The sequence below is a fragment of the Rhinopithecus roxellana genome, chromosome 16 (assembly GCF_007565055.1).
Source record: "Rhinopithecus roxellana isolate Shanxi Qingling chromosome 16, ASM756505v1, whole genome shotgun sequence".
Classification (NCBI taxonomy): Eukaryota; Metazoa; Chordata; class Mammalia; order Primates; family Cercopithecidae; genus Rhinopithecus; species Rhinopithecus roxellana.
Window position 1 is genome coordinate 72,786,889 of NC_044564.1, and position 18,516 is coordinate 72,805,404.

Sequence of the window (18,516 nt, forward strand, 5' to 3'; positions counted from 1 at the left end):
AATGGAAAGAGGCCATATGGAAGTGTGAATTCAACATAGCAGGGAGGTAGGGTATTAGAAATTAACTCCGAGGGGAGTCAGGGCTAGATCGTAAAAGGTCTTGATCATGGTCGGAAGTTGTGATTTTATTTTATGCACAGTGAAAAGCAACTGGCAGGTGTTAGGGACGGGAATGACAGAATTCTGGCCTCTGGGCAGAGGAAGGTTTGTAGAGGGTGGTCAAGATGAAAAGAATTCAGTAAACTAGTTTTTACATTAGATTGTATGAGGAGGAGAAAAGATAATAAGTAGATAAATAGCAGTGAAAAATGGAGAGAAATTGATGGATTTGGGATAGATTTTGAAGGTGGAATCAGAAGGACTTGCTAATGGATTACATGTAAGAAGTGAGGGAAAGAGAGGAATTAAGCTTGAGCAACTTGGTGCCATGTTTTAATTTGGAGAAAGACTAAGAAAGGGATGGGGATCAAGAGTTCTCTTTTTACCATGTAAGGTTTGGCCAGAAATGTAGCTTAGTTGTTTCTGTATGAATTAAGAACGAATGTTTCTCTTCTAGCTTATTGTATTTATTCTACTTTTGGTCTCCTTTTATCCTCTTTTAGCTTTGGAGGAATTCTTTACATCACTTGTGAAGCAAGAAATGGTGAATATGCCTCGTGGGATATACCACTCTGCATTAAAAGGAGGTGCCCGCTCAGACCAAGGAAAGACTGTAGCAGGAATACCCAATTTTATATTGAAAATGTATGAAACAAATAAGCAACCAGGATTGAAACCTGGCCTTGCAGGTAAGGGTAGTATATAGTATCAAAAATACAGGTTTTTCATGTAATGATTTAGCTTCGACTTCCAAGTAGGACATAATAGGCCATGGCAGGGTGTTGCTGCTGCTACTAACATCTGGATAAATTACAAAAATAGTTGCATTTTAAGAGACATCACAGAACTGTAGACGCAAAGGCAAATAGATGGATTAAAGTTTCAGAGTCAGCAGAACATTTTAGAACTGTTTTTTCCCCACCTTGGGGGATACCCACTCAGCTGCCTGTTGGAAGAAAGAGAAACCAGAAGAGCTTTTAGTGATTGCCTGAGACTAGGGCGACAAATTAGAGATTTTTCTCATAGTACATTTACTGAATTTGGAATTTGCACCAAGAGCTAAAGAGCTAGGCTGAAAGCTTCTGAAAGGCAAAGTGAAATCCCTTTTAGTCTTCTGATACTTAGGAAACAAAGACAAGCTAGGAGAATGGTCTTGAAAAAACGAAAAAACAGCATGCAAGAGGTAAAAGCTCTAGAGAGAATGGTGAATTGATACTGAAGATCTGCAACTGCTCTCACCTGGGTGAACTTACTAATTCTGGCCACAGCTGGAATCTGAGCATTCAGGCTCAACTTTAGTGAGAGGCTGGTGAGAAGGTGGAGAAACCAACAGACATCTTGGCAATCATGTGGTGCCAGAGTGACACAATTCAGAACTAGAGTGACACAATTCAGAACTAGAGTGACCTTGAGCACATGGGCAATTTCTCTCTTAAGTTATTTGCAACATTTTGAAGCTTTATGGGATGGATAGCTAAAGAGCTAAGCTGAAAATTTCTGAGGGCAGACCTCCATCTCCCATAATTGTTTCAGATTGAGGAGTCAAAGACTCATTAAACTGCCAATTAGTTGGGGGGTATTGTGGGGAGATACACCCTGGCAAAGGAGTGAACCAGAGCTGGACTCAAATTACAAAAATTATAATCAATCCTAACCCAGATCAATTCCTGATTAGGTTGAGGTAATCAGTCCTTCACCCAGTCTGCCTAACAGAGGGTAGAGGAAAACTACTCTTTGATTAACAATTATATCATTTAGTGCTTCTGTAGTTTTTTCATATACTGTGTTAGACACAGGACAAAGGAAGAAGCTGGAAATGAAGGGAATATTTCATGGAGATAAAGAAGTCACTCTGTTTGGAAAATATCAATTCTAATTGGCCTACATGAAATAACATACTTTCAAAATATATGACAAAAATGAGTAGAACTAAAAGAGGAAATAGACAAACCCCCAATAATAATGGAAACTTTAAAATATCTTTTTCAGTAACTGGCAGAGCAAGGAGACAAGAAAATCAATAAGATTACAAAATATTTGAAAAATACTATGAACAAACTACTGTATTGACATGTAGAACATTGTATCTTACAGTGATGGAATTTATATATTTTTTAACTGTACATGAAAAATTTACCAAAATGACCATACACTGAACCACAAACTTCAATAAATTTCAATATATTGAAGTCACTTCGAGTCTGTCCTCTGATGACAATGGGATTAAGCTAAAAATAAATAACAAAAATGATTACCATATCTCCAGTAGGTGGAAAATTGAACAGTATACTTATAAGTAATGGATGGATCGGAGAAAAGAATCAAAATGGAAATTAGAAGGTAGTTTGAAGTGAATGATAATGAAGATAAGCCATATAACAACGTGTAGGTTGTAGCTAAAATAGTATTTCTAAACACTGTTTCCCCTCTAGGGAAATTTACACTTTCAATGTGTATTTTAGAAAAGAAAGGAAAATAGTCATTATTTGAACTTCCATCTCAAGAAGCTTGGAAAAGAACAGCAAATCAAACTTAAAGGATAAGGGAAGAAATAATAAAGATAATGAAACTCAGTGTAGTAAAAAACATAAATAAGCTGGAGGTTCGGCTGAGAGCTTAGTTGACCATTGTGGAAAGGGCAGGGAGGGGGAGAGTAAGTATATGTGAATACAGGAATGAGGGAAAGCTTGTCCACTTGTGAGTATAAACTAAAGGGACCCATGTTATCATATGTCCATGAAGATTAATATGTGCAAGTATTTATCCTTAGTTGAAATTTTGAAAAATCTTAATAGAATCTCTAGAACTAACAGTTCACAAACTAAGTCAAGAATTGCAAATTTGTTCATTTATTTATACTTATGCTTATTTATTCATAAGTAAATTGTAAATATTTCATATGTGATCTTAACTAAAAAGCTACGAGTCAATAAGTAATATATTAATATTAAGTTAATATTTTTGAGACAGAGTTTCTCTTGGTTGCCCAGGCTGGAGTACAGTGGCACAATCTCAGTTCACTGCAACCTCCACCTCCTAGTTCAAGTGATTCTCCTGCTTCAGCCTCCTGAGTAGCTGGAATTTCAGGTGTTCGCCACCATGCTTGGCTAATTTTTGCATTTTTAGTAGAGATGGGGTTTCACCATGTTTACCAGGCTGGTCTCAAACTCCTGACCTCAAGTGATCTATCTGCCTGCCTTGGCCTCCCAAAGTGCTGGAATTATATGTGTGAGCCACCGCACCTGTCCCAATAATATTTTAAATATTAGCTTTTTAAAATATCTTGTGTTTTTTAATTCCTTATATATAAATGGTCAGAAATCATAATTTGCTTAACAAATTAGCTTTTATTTATAAATATCTCTATCCAGATTATCAGTTTCTGAGAATCTAATTAGTAAAGTTTTTCCATAAGAAATGTCTTTATAAGCTGGGCGCGGTGGCTCACGCCTGTAATCCCAGCACTTTGGGAGGATGAGGCAGGCAGATCGTGAGGTCAGGAGTTAGAGATCAGCCTGGCCAATATGGTGAAACCCCACCTCCACTGAACTTACAAAAATTAGCCGGACATAGTGGCACGCACTTGTAGTCCTAGCTACTCAAGAGGCTGAGGCAGAACCCAGGAGGTGGAGGTTGCGGTGAGCTGAGATTGCACCAATGCCCTCCAGCCTAGGCAACAGAGCGAGACTCTGTCTAAAAAAACAAAAAAGTCTTTATAACTTTTTTTTAAAGGTGGTATGTTATTTTGCTACGATGTTTCCATGTATCAGAGTAAAGATGGAAAACCATTGAATAGACTGATGGCCAGTAGAGGGCGAAGTTTCAAGCAGACTTCACTTGCTCTTGTACATGAGGTAGGTTCCCACGTCCTCTTCTTTGTGTTTTAGTGTTTTCTCCCTTCATGATATGTTTAAGAAGTTGGATGTTTGTTTAGAAATTATTGTTTTGATCATAATTAATATAAATTGCTTTGAAAGGCTAACAAAATAGCTGATCCAACTGAATACTCAAATATTTTGATGTATTTCTGAAAGAAATTGGCATGTTTTCTCCCACTGCCCAGCGTAATTATTAGGGAGTAATGTCTAGGAATTTGCTTTACTTCATCAATGCTTAACTGTCATTATTGAGAATAAATAACAATTTATTTTTTAAAGAAATACTACTGCCTATATCTTAATTCTAATCCTTTGCAATTATGTAGGGGACCAGTGTTTATATTTTGTGAGAGTTTGGAATTAAAAGTAAATAAAAGCATTTTAGAAAAATAACCCTTGGTTTTACTGTTTATTTTACTTTTCCTTTCAGCTACCTTTTAAAAATAAAGTTATGTGATTCTATTAGATGATTTATATGAAGTCTGATTATTGCAGATTATGGCAAAACTGGGGGAAGAGGGAAGCTGGAAAGCCCTTGGGAAATGCATTTTTATTGTTTTTAAATATTTTGTCACACTCATTATGATGTATACAAATTAAGATATATGAATGAATAACAAAACAAAATATCGCAGCAAAGAGATTTATATAGTTTAGACATAGTAGGTTATATATCAGTTATAAGCAAAAGTATATGAATTGGAAAGATTTAATGAACTTGATGTAAAAATAATTAGCATTTCTAAAATATCTTTCTATAAAATCTTATACATTTGGTTGTAATTAATTTGATTCACTTTTTTTCTGTATCACACCATTTGCCACCTGTTTAATAGCATAGCAAAATTCAGAGGGTTTTTAAAGACCCATCTTTATCCTTTGCCATCCATTCTCCTTTCACATATTTAGTTAGAATTAAAATTGTGTAAATACTTGTTTCAGAAGCTTTTTTTTTTTTTTTTTTTTTTTTTTTATTGCCTAATGTACTACAAAGAGAAAAAGGATCTGGGAAGAGTAACGTTTCTCTAGGAAGGTTTAATTTCAGACATAGGTGATTTCTATGTTCGTTTGTCCCTGGCATCTCATTAGTTGGCATAGAGAAGGGAGAAACTTGGTACTTTTTTGTATTTTAAGCTGTGCACTTAGACATTTGAAGGAAAACTGAAGTCTAAAGTCTCAGTTAACAGCTGATTTATAGTAAAAAGTCACCATCAGAACAGAAACAAGAAAAAGCATTAATGCAGGGGATAGCAGAAGACATCAGATAACTTTTGGCAGTGGCATCAGAAGTTATGAGGTATGTCCAAGATGTAAGCACAGAAAATCTTTGGGTTAAGATACTTATTGCTTGTGCTGCAGAGAGTCTAGAAAATTTCAAAGGGAAGAGAAAATAACATCATTGTTTTAGGGATCAATTAGGCATATTGGACAGAATTCTGCCAAACCTATAGTAGGATTTTAGACTGGATTCCATATTCTGCTTAGTATATATAGTTCATTTGCTTAAAACATAAAGGCTGGGGGACCCATGAAGTTTCTCAAACTATATGATAAGAAATAATATGAACTTTCAGAGCTGGTTAATAAAAATGATTGCAATAATCACAGCTAATAATCGATTTAGGTACTTTCAACACTGTGAGGTAGGTGCTGTTATGTGTCAAGGTCACAGAGCTAGCAAGTAGAGGAGCCTGGAAATTGAACCCAGGCAATGAGGCTCCATGGTCCTTCTTCTCTCCCAGGTTAATCAGAGAACATTCTAAAAATACATTTGGATCTTTCCAAGATTACTCAAATCTCTCTTAAATCATCTCCTTGCATCTCCTCTTTCTTTTGTTGCAGTCAATTTGGTATTTTTCCAGATGAAATTTCTTCAGACTCTGCTTTTGATCCTCCCATTACTTTATCCTTTTTTATTTCCAAGTATTTCTTCTTTCTTTCCTTATTTTTTTTTTTTTTTTTGAGACGGAGTCTCGCTCTGCTGTCCAGGCTGGAATGCAATGGCACAATCTCAGCTCACTGCAACTTCTGCCTCCTGGGTTCAAGGGATTCTCCTGCCTTAGCCTCCCAAGTAGCTGGGATTACAGGCATATGCCACCACGTCCAGCTAATTTTTGTATTTTAAGTAGAGATGGAGTTTCACCATGTAGGCCAGGCTGATCTCAAACTTCTGTCCTCAGGTGATCCACCTACCTCGGCCTCCCAAAGTGCTGGGATTACAGGCGTAAGCCACCGTGCCCAGCTATATTTCCAAGTATTTCTTGAGAATTGCAGTTTGTTTATTAATTCACCAGTTGGACCTTTGGGTTTTTTCTCAGTTTTCAATGATTAAGACTAAAGTTTCTATAAACATTCTCATACAGATCTATGTGTGAACATTCATTTTTCTGTTTTTTTTTTCAGTAAACAAATACCTAGGAGTGAGATTGCAATGTCATGTGGTAAATTCATATATAGCTTTGTAGGAAACTATCAAACTGTTTTCCTAGTGGCTATCTCATTTTGCATGCCCATCTGCAAGGTATGAGAGTTTCAGTTGCTCTGCCTTCTTGTCAGTGCTTGATATAGTCAATTAAAAAAATTTAGCCATTCTTGTAGATGAGTAGTATTAATTTCCCTTTGTGGTTTTAATTTGTGTTTCCTTAATGACTGATGATGTTGAAGCATCTTTTCGCGTGTTTATTTTGTATCTCTTTTCTTCCTGAAGTGTTTGCTCTGATCTTTTGCCCATTTTTAAAATTGGGGCTTTTGTTTTCAAAAGAGTGTTCTTTACATATTACGGATATTAATTTTGTTTTTACTTAGTCTGTTACATGTCTTTTCATTTTCTTTTTTCTTTTTCTTTTTGTTTTTTTGAGATGGAGTCTCACTGTGTTGCCCAGGCTGGAGTACAGTGGTGCAGTCTTGGCTTACTGCAACCTCCGCCTCCCGGGCTCAAGTGATTCTCCCACCTCAGTCTCCTGAGTAGCTGGGATTACAGGTGTGCGCCACCATGCCTGGCTGATTTTTGTATTTTTAGTAGAGATGGGATTTCACCATGTTGGTCAGCCTGGTCTCAGACTCCTGACTTCATAATCCACCTGCCTTGGCCTCCCAAAGTGCTGGGATTACAGGCATGAGCCGCTGCACCCAGTTTTTATTTTTTTATAATGTATTTTGAAGAGTGGACTTTTCATTTTGAAGAATTTCAACTTACCAAATTTTACGAAATGGTTCTTGCTTTTTGTTTAATCTGAGATTACAAAAATTTTTCATTTTCTTTTTTCCTGTGTTTTATTTTTATTCTTTTAAATTCTTTTTAGAAATTGAGGTATGATATGGTTTGGCTATGTCCCTCTCCAAACCTCATCTTGAATTGTAACACCTACATGCTGTGGGAGGAACCCAGTGGGAGGTGATTGAACTATGGGGACGGGTCTTTCCTGCACTGTTCTCGTGATAGTGAATGAGTCTCATGAGATCTGATGATTTTAAAAATGTGAGTTTCCCTGCAAAAGCTCTCTGTTTCCCTACTGCCATCCATGTAAGACGTGACTCACTCCTCCTTGCTTTCTGCCATGATTTTGAGGCCTCTGCAGCTGTGTAGAACTGTAAGCTTGTTAAACCTGTTTCTTGTGTAAATTACCCAGCCTTGGGTATGTCTTTATCAGCAGCGTGAAATTGGACTGCTATAAGGTGTAACACATAGACCATAAAATTTACTTATTTAAAGTGTGCAACTCAGTGGTTTTCAGTGTATCCACAGAGTTGTATAACCATTCCCACAAACAATTTTAGAACAATTTCATTACCCAGAAAAAAAACTGTGTACCCATTAGTAGTCACTCCTCATTTTCCCTTGTCTTTAGCTTTCACCAGCCACTGATCTACTTTCTGCCTCTACAGATTTGCCTATTCTGGACATTTCATATAAATATCATACAATACATGGTTTTTAATGTCTGGCTTCTTTCACTTAGTATAATGTTTTCAGGGTTTTTCCATGTTGTAGCACGTATTAGTACTTGATTCTTTTTTGTGAGAATAATGCTTCTCTGCATGGATATACCATGTTTAATTTATCCATCTTTCAGCTAATGGATCTCCTTTTGTGTTTTCTTATAGAAGTTTCACATTTTAAGGTTTACTTTTTAGCTTAGGTCCATTTAAGTTAATTTTTGTATAATGTGTGAGTTATTTGTTGAAAATACCATCTTTTATTCACTGAATTACCTAGGCACTTCTGCAAAAATCGTTTACTCATATATGTGTGGGTCTATTTTTGTATTCAGTTCTGTTCCATTGACATCTGTAGATTTGTGCTTTCACCACGATGACATACCTGAATAACTTTCACTTTATAATGTCTTGAAATCAAGTAGTATGAGTCTTCCAACTTTGTTTCATCTTTCAAAAAAAGTTCTGACTATGCTAGGTCTCTTGCTTTTCTATATAAATTCTAAACCAGTTTTAAGAAACCACAAAAAGGTTTGCTGATTTCGATGGTAAATGCATTGAATTTGTAGGTCAACTTGGGAGAGGACTTACATCTTGGTAATAGAGTATCTAGACCCATGAACAAGGTATAATTGTCTATTTATAGTTTTTTTTGTATTGTAAATCTTGGACATATTTTGTAAAAGTTTGTAAATATTACATATACCTAAGTATTTTGATGCTATTCAAATTAGACTTTTTATTTTAATTTACTGCTTATTGCTAGTTTATAATCATCAAATTGATTTTTTCTATGTGAAATATTTCTTTTTTATCATTGTATCTGTTGTGATGATCTATGATTAATGATCTTGGAAGTTATGATTGTAATTGTTTTGAGGTATAACAAACCATGCACACATAGCACAATGAACTTAATAAATGTGTGCTTTTTTATTTCTTCACCAACCAGATGTCCCCCGAATTGGGCCTCCCTATTCCCTGACACACAACAAAATCGAAATTAGGCCAATTAATAACTCTTAAAATGGCCTCTAATTGTTCAAATGAAAGGAAGAGTTACATATCTGTCACTTGAAATCAAAAGCTAGAAATGATTAAGATTAGTGAGGAAGGCATATTGAAAGCTGAGACAGGCTGAAAGCCAGACTTCTTGCACCAAATAGCCAATTTTGAATGCAAAGAAAAAAGTTCTTGAGGGAAATTAAAAGTGCTACTCCAGTGAACACACGAGTGATAAGAAAGCAAAACAGCCTTATTGCTGATTTAGAGAAAATTTTAGTGTTCTAGATAAGAGAACAAACCAGCCATAACATTCCCTTAAGCCAAAGCCTAATCTAGAGGAAGACTATAACACTCTTTAATTCTGTGAAGGCTAAGAGAGGTGAGGAAACTGCAGAAGAAAAGTTTGAAGGTAGCAGAGGTTGGGGTTCATGTGGTGTAAGGAAAGAAGTGATTTTCCTAACACAAAAGGGCAAGGTGAAGCAGCAAGTGCTGACATAGAAGCTGCAGCGAGTTATCCAGAAGATCTAGCTAAGATCATTGATGAAGATGGCTACACTAACCAACACATTTTCAATGTGGATGAAAGAGCTATCTATTGCAAGAAGATGCCTTGTAGGAACTTTATAACTGAAGAGAAGTCAGTGCCTGGCTTCAAAGGAAAGGCTGGCTGTCTTGTTAGGGTCTAATTCAGCTGATGACTTAAGTTGAAGCCAGTTCAACTTTACTTACAATTCTGAAAATCCTAGTGCTCTAAAGAATTACACTGAATCTCTTCTATCTGTGTACTAGAAATGGGACAAGGCCTGGATGACAGAGTATCTGTTTATACATGGTTTACTGAATATTTTAATCCCACCATTGAGAACTACTGCTTAGGGAAAAAAAAAAAAGATTCCTTGCAAAGTATTACTGCTAATTGACAATGCAACTAGTCACCCAATAGGTCTGATGGAGGTGTACAAGGAGATGGATGTTGTTGTTATGACTGCCAACACAACATCCATTCTGCAGCCCATGGATCAAGGAGTAATTTTGACTTTCAAGTCTTATTTAAGAAATACATTTTGTAAGGCTATAGCTGGCATAGATAGTGATTCCTCTGTTGGATCTGGGAAAAATAAATTGAAAACCTTTTGGAAAGGATTCACTGTGTAGATGTCATTAAGAACATCCATGATTTATGTGAAGAGGTCAAGATATCAATGTTAACCAGTATTTAGAAGAAATTGATTCCAGCCCTCTTGGATGACTTTGAGGGGGTTCAAGATTTCGGTGGAGGAAGTCACTGCAGATGTGGGAGGGTACCAAGAGAAGTAGAATTAGAACTAGAGCCTGAGGATGTGACTGAACTGCTACAATCATGAGGATTTGCTTCTTATGGATGAGCAGAGTGGTTTCTTGTGATGGAATCTACTCCTGGTGAAGATGCTGTGAACATTGTTGAATTGACAACACAGGATTTACAATATTACATACACTTAGCTGATAATGCAGTATCAGGGTTTGAGGGGATTGATTCCACTTTAGAGAGAAGTTCTATGGATGAAGCTATCAAACAGCGTTGCATGCTTCAGAGAAATCTTTTGTGAAAGGAAACATTAAGCAATGGAGTAAACTTCATTGTTATCTTAAGAAATTGACACAGCCACCCCAACATTCATCAGCCACCCCAATCAGTCAGCAACCATCAACATCCAGGCAAGACCTTCCACCCACAAAAAGATTAGGACTTGTCAAAGATTTATATAATTATTTACATTTTTTATCAGTCGAATATTTAAAGAAATTTTTTTTAGTGATGGGACCTCACTATGTTGCCCAGGCTGGAGTGCGGTGACTATCCACAGGTGCAGTTACAGAACACTACAGCCTCCAACTCCTGGGCCCAAGGGATCCTTCCATCTCAGTCTCTTGAGTAGCTGGGACTACAGGTACATGCCACCATGCCCAGCAGTAACAAAGTATTTTAAAACTAAGGTATGTACATTGTTTTTTTAAAGACGTAATGCTATTACATAATAGATTATAGTATAGTGTAAGCATAACTTATATCCACTAGGAAACAAAAATATTGTATGACTCTCTTTATTGGATTATTAGCTTTAATGCATTTGTCTGGGACCAAACCTGTCTGAGGTGTTCCTGTACTTCCCATGTACACGTAGTGGGATAGTGTTCCTTTTCCAGAAATGCCACTGTTAAATTAGTGGTAAATCTAATGATTGTGGTGGTCTTACTAAGAAATAGGATCTTACTGGCATGTAAATAAGCCCTTATATGTGTGTGTGTTGTTATTCATTTCTATTAATAACAGCCCCTAAAGAATCCATGTCCTTACACGATGTTCTATACCCTTCACAATGGCTACAACTACATGAGAGTGAGTGAGCAAGTGAATCAATGGCTAAAAGAACTTGATTTTGAATTTAGAAGTGCTCTGTCCTCATTTCTAAAAATATACTTTGTATTTTAGAGCAGTTTTAGGTTCACAGCAAAATTGAGAGCAGTGTATGGAGCGTTCTCATATAACTCCCTGCTCACTCTGCCCTCATGCCTACCTCTCATCTTCCCATTATACCCCACCAGAGTGGTATATTTGTTACAAATGATGAACCTACATTGACACATTACCCAAAGCCTATAGTTTATATTAGGGTTTATTCTTGGTGTTAAACATTCTGTGGGTTTGAACAAATGCATAGTGGCATGCATATAATCATATAATCATTTTAGTATTATACACGGTAGTTTTACTTTCTAAAACCCTTCTGTAATCTCCTATTCATCCCTTCCTTCTCCTTAACTCCAGGTGACCACTGATCTTTTTACTGTCTCTATAGTTTTGCCTTTTCCAGAATGTCAAGTAGTTGGAATCATACGGTATGTAGATCTTCCAGACTGGCTGATTTCACTTAGTATTAGGCATTTTTTTCTTCATGTATTTTCATTGCTTGATAGCTGACTTCTTTTTAGTGTTGAATAAAAATCCATGGTCTAGATATACTACAGTTGATTTGTCCACTTACCTACAGAAGGATATCTTGGTTGCTTCCAAGTTTTAGCCAATATGTATAAAACTACTTTAAACATCTTTGTGCAGCATTTTGTGTGGAGATAATTTTCAACTATCTTGGGTAACTAACTTGGGTAAATGCCAAGGAGCACACTTGCTGGACTGTATGGTAAGAGTGTGTTTGGTTTTGTAAAAAATGGCCAAAACATCTTCCAAAGTGGCTATACCATTTCGCATCTCCTTCCTGTTGCTCCAAAGCCTTGCCAGCAGTTGGTGTTGTGGTCTGGATTTTGGCCATTCTAATTGGTGTGTAGTGACATTTCATTGTTGTTTTCATTAGCATATCCCTGATATGTGAAGCATTTTGTATATGCTTATTTTTTATCTGTATATCTATTTCTTTGACTCATTTTAAAATCCGGTTTTTAGGCTTTTCATAGTTGAGTTTTAAGACTTTTTTGTATATTTTGGATAATAGTCCTTTATCAGATCTGTCTTTTGCAAATATTTTCTTACAGACTATGGCTTATCTATTCTCTTGACAGTGCCTTTGTAGATCAGAACATTTTTATTTTAATGAAGTCCAGCATATCCATTGTTTATTTAATACATAGTGCCTTTGATATTGTTTCTGAAAAGCTGTCATCAAGCCTAACGTTATAGATATTATCCTGTGTTATCTTCTAGTAACTTCACAGTACTGTGCTTTACGTTGATATCTATAATCTATTTCGAGTTAATATTTATGAAGAGTGTAAAGTCAGAGTCTAGATTTTTTTTTTTGTTTGTTTGTTTTTTTTTTTTTTTGTTTTGCCTCAAGATATCTGGTTGTTTCAGTATCATTTGTTGAGAGGATTATCCTTTCTCCATTGCTTCACTCTGACTCATTCTCAAATATTAATGGGCTATATTTATATACATCTGTTTCTGGACTTTCTATTCTGTTTCTTTGATCTATTTCTCTGGTCATTGGTTCATACCATGCTTTCTTGATTACTGTAGCTCTGTAGTAAGTCTTGGAGTTAGGTATGTCAGTCCTCCAACTTTGTTCTTCTTCAATATTGTGTTGGCTCTTCCTTGTCCTTTGTCCCTTCATATGAGCATTTGAATCAGTTTGTTGTTATCCAGGAAGTAACTTGGTGAGATTTTGAGTGGGACTGCGTTGAGATTTTGAGAATTGAAGTTAGTAAGAACTGACATCCTGACAATATTGAGCTTTCCAATCCATGAACCTGGAATATTTCTCTATTTCATTCATTATTGATTTATTTCATTAGAATTTTATAATTTTCTCCTATAGGTATTATATATACTCACACATTTATATGTCTGTGTGTGTGTGTGTGTATATATGTATGTATGTAGGTTTACACGTAAGTATTTTATTTTTGGAGATGTTAATGCAAATGCTATTGTGTTTTTAATTTCAACTTCTATTTTTTTCATTGCTGTCATATAGGAAAGCAATTGATTTTTGTATTGTAACCTTGTGTCTTGCAATTTTGCTGTAAGTGCTTATGGGTTCCAGGAGTTTTTTGTCACCTTTTTCAGATTTTCTATGTAGATACTCATGTCATCTGCAAGCAAAGACAATTTTGTTTCTTTCTTCTCTTCAGCATACATTTTATTTTCTCTTTTTGTCTTACATCAGTAGAAAGGATTTCCAGGTATGATGTTGAAAAAGAATGGTGAGAGAGGACATCCTTGTCTTACTCCTGATCTTAGTGGGAATGCTTGTAGTTTCTAAAAATTGTGATGTTAGCTGTGGGTGTTTTGTAGATATTCTTATCAAGTTGAGGAAGTTCTTTATTTCTAGTTTACTGAGAGTTTTTATCATGAAAAACTGTTGGATTTTGTCAAATGCTTTTTCTGCATGTATTGATACGTTTATGTGATTTTTCTTCTTTACCCTGTTGATATGCTGGAATAAACATTAATTGATTTTCTAATATTGATTTAGTCTTGTGTACCTCAAATCCATTTGGTTGTGGTGTATAATTCTTTTTTACATTGTTAGATTTAATTTGCTTATATGTTGTTGAGGCCTTTTACATTTATGTTCATGAGAGATATTGCTGTGAGATTTTCTATTCCTGTTAACATATTTGTCTGGTTTTTGTTTTAGGGTAATGCTGACCTCATATAATGAGTTAGGAAGTGTTCTCTCTGCTTCTGCCTTCTGAAAGAGACTGTTGGGAATTGGCGTGATATCCTCCTTAAATGTTTGATAGAGTTCACCAATGAACACATTTGGGACTGGTGCTTTCTGTGTTGGAAGGTTATTAATTGTCAATTCAATTTCTTTAATAGATACAGGCCTATTCAAATAATATATCTTTTTTTCATGTGAGTTTTAGCAGATCGTATCTTTCAGGGAATTGGCCCATTACATCTAGATTATCAAATTTGTGGGCATAGAGTTATATATATTCTTTCCTTATTATCCTTTCAGTCTCCAGAGAGTCTGTAGTGATATCCTATCTTTCACTGCTGATGTTAATTTCTAAATTTGTTAAATTTGTTAAGGTGTGTGTTATGGTTCTTTTAAATTTGTTAAGGTGTTTTTTATGGTTCAGAATGTGGTCAGTATTGGTGAATGTTACATGTGAGCTTGAGAAGAATGTGTGTTCTGCTGTCATTGCATGAAATAGCCTGTAGATGTCAATTATATCCAGTTGATTGATGGTGTTTTTGAGTTCAACTATGTCCTTACTGGTTTTCTGCTTGTTGGATCTGTCCATTTCTGATAGAGAAGTGTTGAAGTCTCCTGAAGTCTCCGGCTATATGAGTGGATTAATCTATTTCTTCTTGGAATTCTATCAGGTTTTGCCTTATATATTTTGATACTTCATTATTAGGTGCATACACTCTAAGGATTGTTATGTCTTCTTGGAGAATTGACCCATTTAGTATGTAACGTCCCTCTTTATTTTTGACAGCTTTCCTTGTTGTCAAGTCTTCTCTGTCTGAAATTAATATAGGTCCTCCTGCTTTCTTTTGATTAATATTAGCATAATGTCTTTTTCTATCCATTTACATTTTATCTGTATGTGTCTTTACATTAAAGTAGATTTCTTGTAGACAACATATAGTTGGGTCTCGGTTTTTTATCTACTTTGACAATCTTAATTTGCTTCCAAAATGATTATTGATATATTTTGATTTACATCTTCTATAATTGTTACTTTTTTTTGTTTGTTGCTCATTTTCTTTGTTCTGCTTTTGTATTCTCTTTTTGTCCCTTATGGTTTCTTTTTCTTTTTTTTTTTTTTTTTTTTTTTTTTTTTTTTTTAGCATACATGAGAATGTTTTACTCCTTTTTTTAAAATTTTATTTTATTATTATTATACTTTTAAGTTCTAGGGTACATGTGCATAACGTGCAGGTTTGTTACATATGTATACTTGTGCCATGTTGGTGTGCTGCACCCATCAACTCGTCAGCACCCATCAACTCGTCATTTACATCAGGTAAAACTCCCAATGCAATCCCTCCCCCCTCCCCCCTCCCCCCTCCCCATGATAGGCCCTAGTGTGTGATGTTCCCCTTCCCGAGTCCAAGTGATCTCATTGTTCAGTTCCCACCTATGAGTGAGAACATGCAGTGTTTGGTTTTCTGTTCTTGCGATAGTTTCCTGAGAATGATGGTTTCCAGCTGCATCCCTGTCCCAACAAAGGACACAAACTCATCCTTTTTTATGGCTGCATAGTATTCCATGGTGTATATGTGCCACATTTGCTTAATCCAGTCTGTCACTGATGGATATTTGGGTTGATTCCAAGTCTTTGCTATTGTGAATAGTGCCGCAATAAACATATGTGTACATGTGTCTTTATAGCAGCATGATTTATAATCCTTTGGGTGTATACCCAGTAATGGGATGGCTGGGTCATATGGTACTTCTAGTTCTAGATCCTTGAGGAATCACCATACTGTTTTCCATAATGGTTGAACTAGTTTACAATCCCACCAATGGTGTAAAAGTGTTCCTATTTCTCCACATCCTCTGCAGCACCTGTTGTTTCCTGACTTTTGAATGATTGCCATTCTACCTGATGTGAGACCATATGTCATTGTGGTTTTGATTTGCATTTCTCTCATGGCCAGTGATGAGCATTTTTTCATGTGTCTGTTGGCTGTATGAATGTCTTCTTTAGAGAAATATCTGTTCATATCCTTTGACCACTTTTTGATGGGGTTGTTTGCTTTTTTCTTGTAAATTTGTTTGAGTTCTTTGTAGGTTCTGGATATTAGCCCTTTATCTGATGAGTAGATTGCAAAAGTTTTCTCCCATTCTTTAGGTTGCCTGTTCACTCTGATGGTAGTTTCTTTTGCTGTGCAGAAGCTCTTTAGTTTAATGAGATCCCATTTGTCAATTTTTGCTTTTGTTGCCATTGCTTTTGGTGTTTTAGACATGAAGTCCTTGCCCATGCCATGCCTATGTCCTGAATGGTATTACCTAAGTTTTCTTCTAGTGTTTTTATGGTATTAGGTCTAACATTTAAGTCTCTAATCCATCTTGAATTAATTTTCATATAAGGAGTAAGGAAAGGATCCAGTTTCAGCTTTCTACTTATGGCTAGCCAATTTTCCCAGCACCGTTTATTAAATAGGGAATCCTTTCCCCATTTCTTGTTTTTGTCAGGTTTGTCAAAGATCAGATGGCTGTAGATGTGTAGTATTATTTCTGAGGACTCTGTTCTGTTCCATTGGTCTATATCTCTGTTTTGATACCAGTACCATGCTGTTTTGGTTACTGTAGCCTTGTAGTCTAGTTTGAAGTCAGGTAGCATGATGCCTCCAGCTTTCTTCTTTTGACTTAGGATTTCTTGGCAATGCGGGCCCTTTTTTGGTTCCATATGAACTTTAAAGCAGTTTTTCCAATTCTGTGAAGAAACTCATTGGTAGCTTGATGGGGATGGCATTGAATCTATAAATGACCTTGGGCAGTATGGCCATTTTCACAATATTGATTCTTCCTATCCACGAGCATGGTATGTTCTTCCATTTGTTTGTGTCCTCTTTGATTTCACTGAGCAGTGGTTTGTAGTTCTCCTTGAAGAGGTCCTTTACATCCCTTGTAAGTTGGATTCCTAGGTATTTGATTGTCTTTGAAGCAATTGTGAATGGAAGTTCATTCATCATTTGGCTCTCTATTTGACTGTTACTGGTGTGTAAGAATGCTTGTGATTTTTGCACATTAATTTTGTAACCTGAGACTTTGTTGAAGTTTCTTCTCAGCTTAAGGAGATTTTGGGCTGAGACAATGGGGTTTTCTAGATATACAATCATGTCATCTGCAAACAGGGACAATTTGACTTCTTCTTTTCCTAATTGAATACCCTTGATTTCTTCCTCTGGCCTGATTGCCCTAGCCAGAGCTTCCAACACTATGTTGAATAGGAGTGGTGAGAGAGGGCATCCCTGTCTTGTGCCAGTTTTCAAAGGGAATTTTTCCAGTTTTTTTGCCCATTCAATATGATATTGGCTGTGGGTTTGTCATAAATAGCTCTTATTATTTTGAGATACGTACCATCAATACCGAATTTATTGAGCGTTTTTAGCATGAAGGGCTGTTGAATTTTGTCAAAGGCCTTTTCTGCATCTATTGAGATACTCATGTGATTTTTGTCTTTGGTTCTGTTTATATGCTGGATTACGTTTATTGATTTGTGTATGTTGAACCAGCCTTGCATCCCATGGATGAAGCCCACTTGATCATGGTGGATAAGCTTTTTGATGTGCTGCTGGATCCGGTTTGCCAGTATTTTATTGAGGATTTTTGCATCGATGTTCATCAGGGATATTGGTCTAAAATTCTCTTTTTTTGTTGTGTCACTGCCAGGCTTTGGTATCAGGATGATGTTGGCCTCATAAAATGAGTTAGGGAGGATTCCCTCTTTTTCTGTTGATTGGAATAATTTCAGAAAGAATGGTACCAGCTCCTCCTTGTACCTCTGATAGAATTCAGCTGTGAATCCATCTGGTCCTGGACTTTTTTTGGTTGGTAGGCTATTAATTATTGCCTCAAGTTCAGAGTCTGCTATTGGTCTGTTCAGGGATTCAGCTTCTTCCTTGTTTAGTCTTGGGAGAGTGTAAATGTCCAGGAAATTATCCATTTCTTCTAGATTTTCTAGTTTATTTGCGTAGAGGTGTTTATAGTATTCTCTGATGGTAGTTTGTATTTCTGTGGGGTCAGTGGTGATATCCCCTTTATCATTTTTTATTGCATCTATTTGATTCTTCTCTCCTTTCTTCCTTATTAGTCTTGCTAGCGGTCTGTCAATTTTGTTGATCTTTTCAAAAAACCAACTCCTGGATTCATTGATTTTTTGGAGGGTTTTTTGTGTCTCTATCTCCTTCAGTTCTGCTCTGATCTTAGTTATTTCTTGCCTTCTGCTAGCTTTTGAATGTGTTTGCTCTTGCTTCTCCAGTTCTTTTAATTGTGATGTTAGAGTGTTCATTTTTGATCTTTCCAGCTTTCTCTTGTGGGCATTTAGTACTATAAATTTCCCTCTACACACTACTTTAAATGTGTCCCAGAGATTCTGGTATGTTGTGTCTTTGTTCTCATTGGTTTCAAAG

General features: G+C 36.1%; 1 protein-coding gene across 6 annotated transcripts in view; it reads left to right on the plus strand.

Annotated features, from left to right (window-relative positions):
- Positions 1 to 18,516, plus strand: part of FOCAD (focadhesin) — a 327,680-nt gene that overhangs the window by 203,756 nt on the left and 105,408 nt on the right. For all 6 annotated transcript variants that reach the window (XM_030919606.1, XM_030919604.1, XM_030919601.1 and 3 more), the window contains 2 exons: positions 603 to 788; positions 3,832 to 3,953. In XM_030919606.1, coding sequence (XP_030775466.1) covers positions 603 to 788; positions 3,832 to 3,953 — 308 coding nt within the window. The remainder of the gene's footprint in view (positions 1 to 602; positions 789 to 3,831; positions 3,954 to 18,516) is intronic.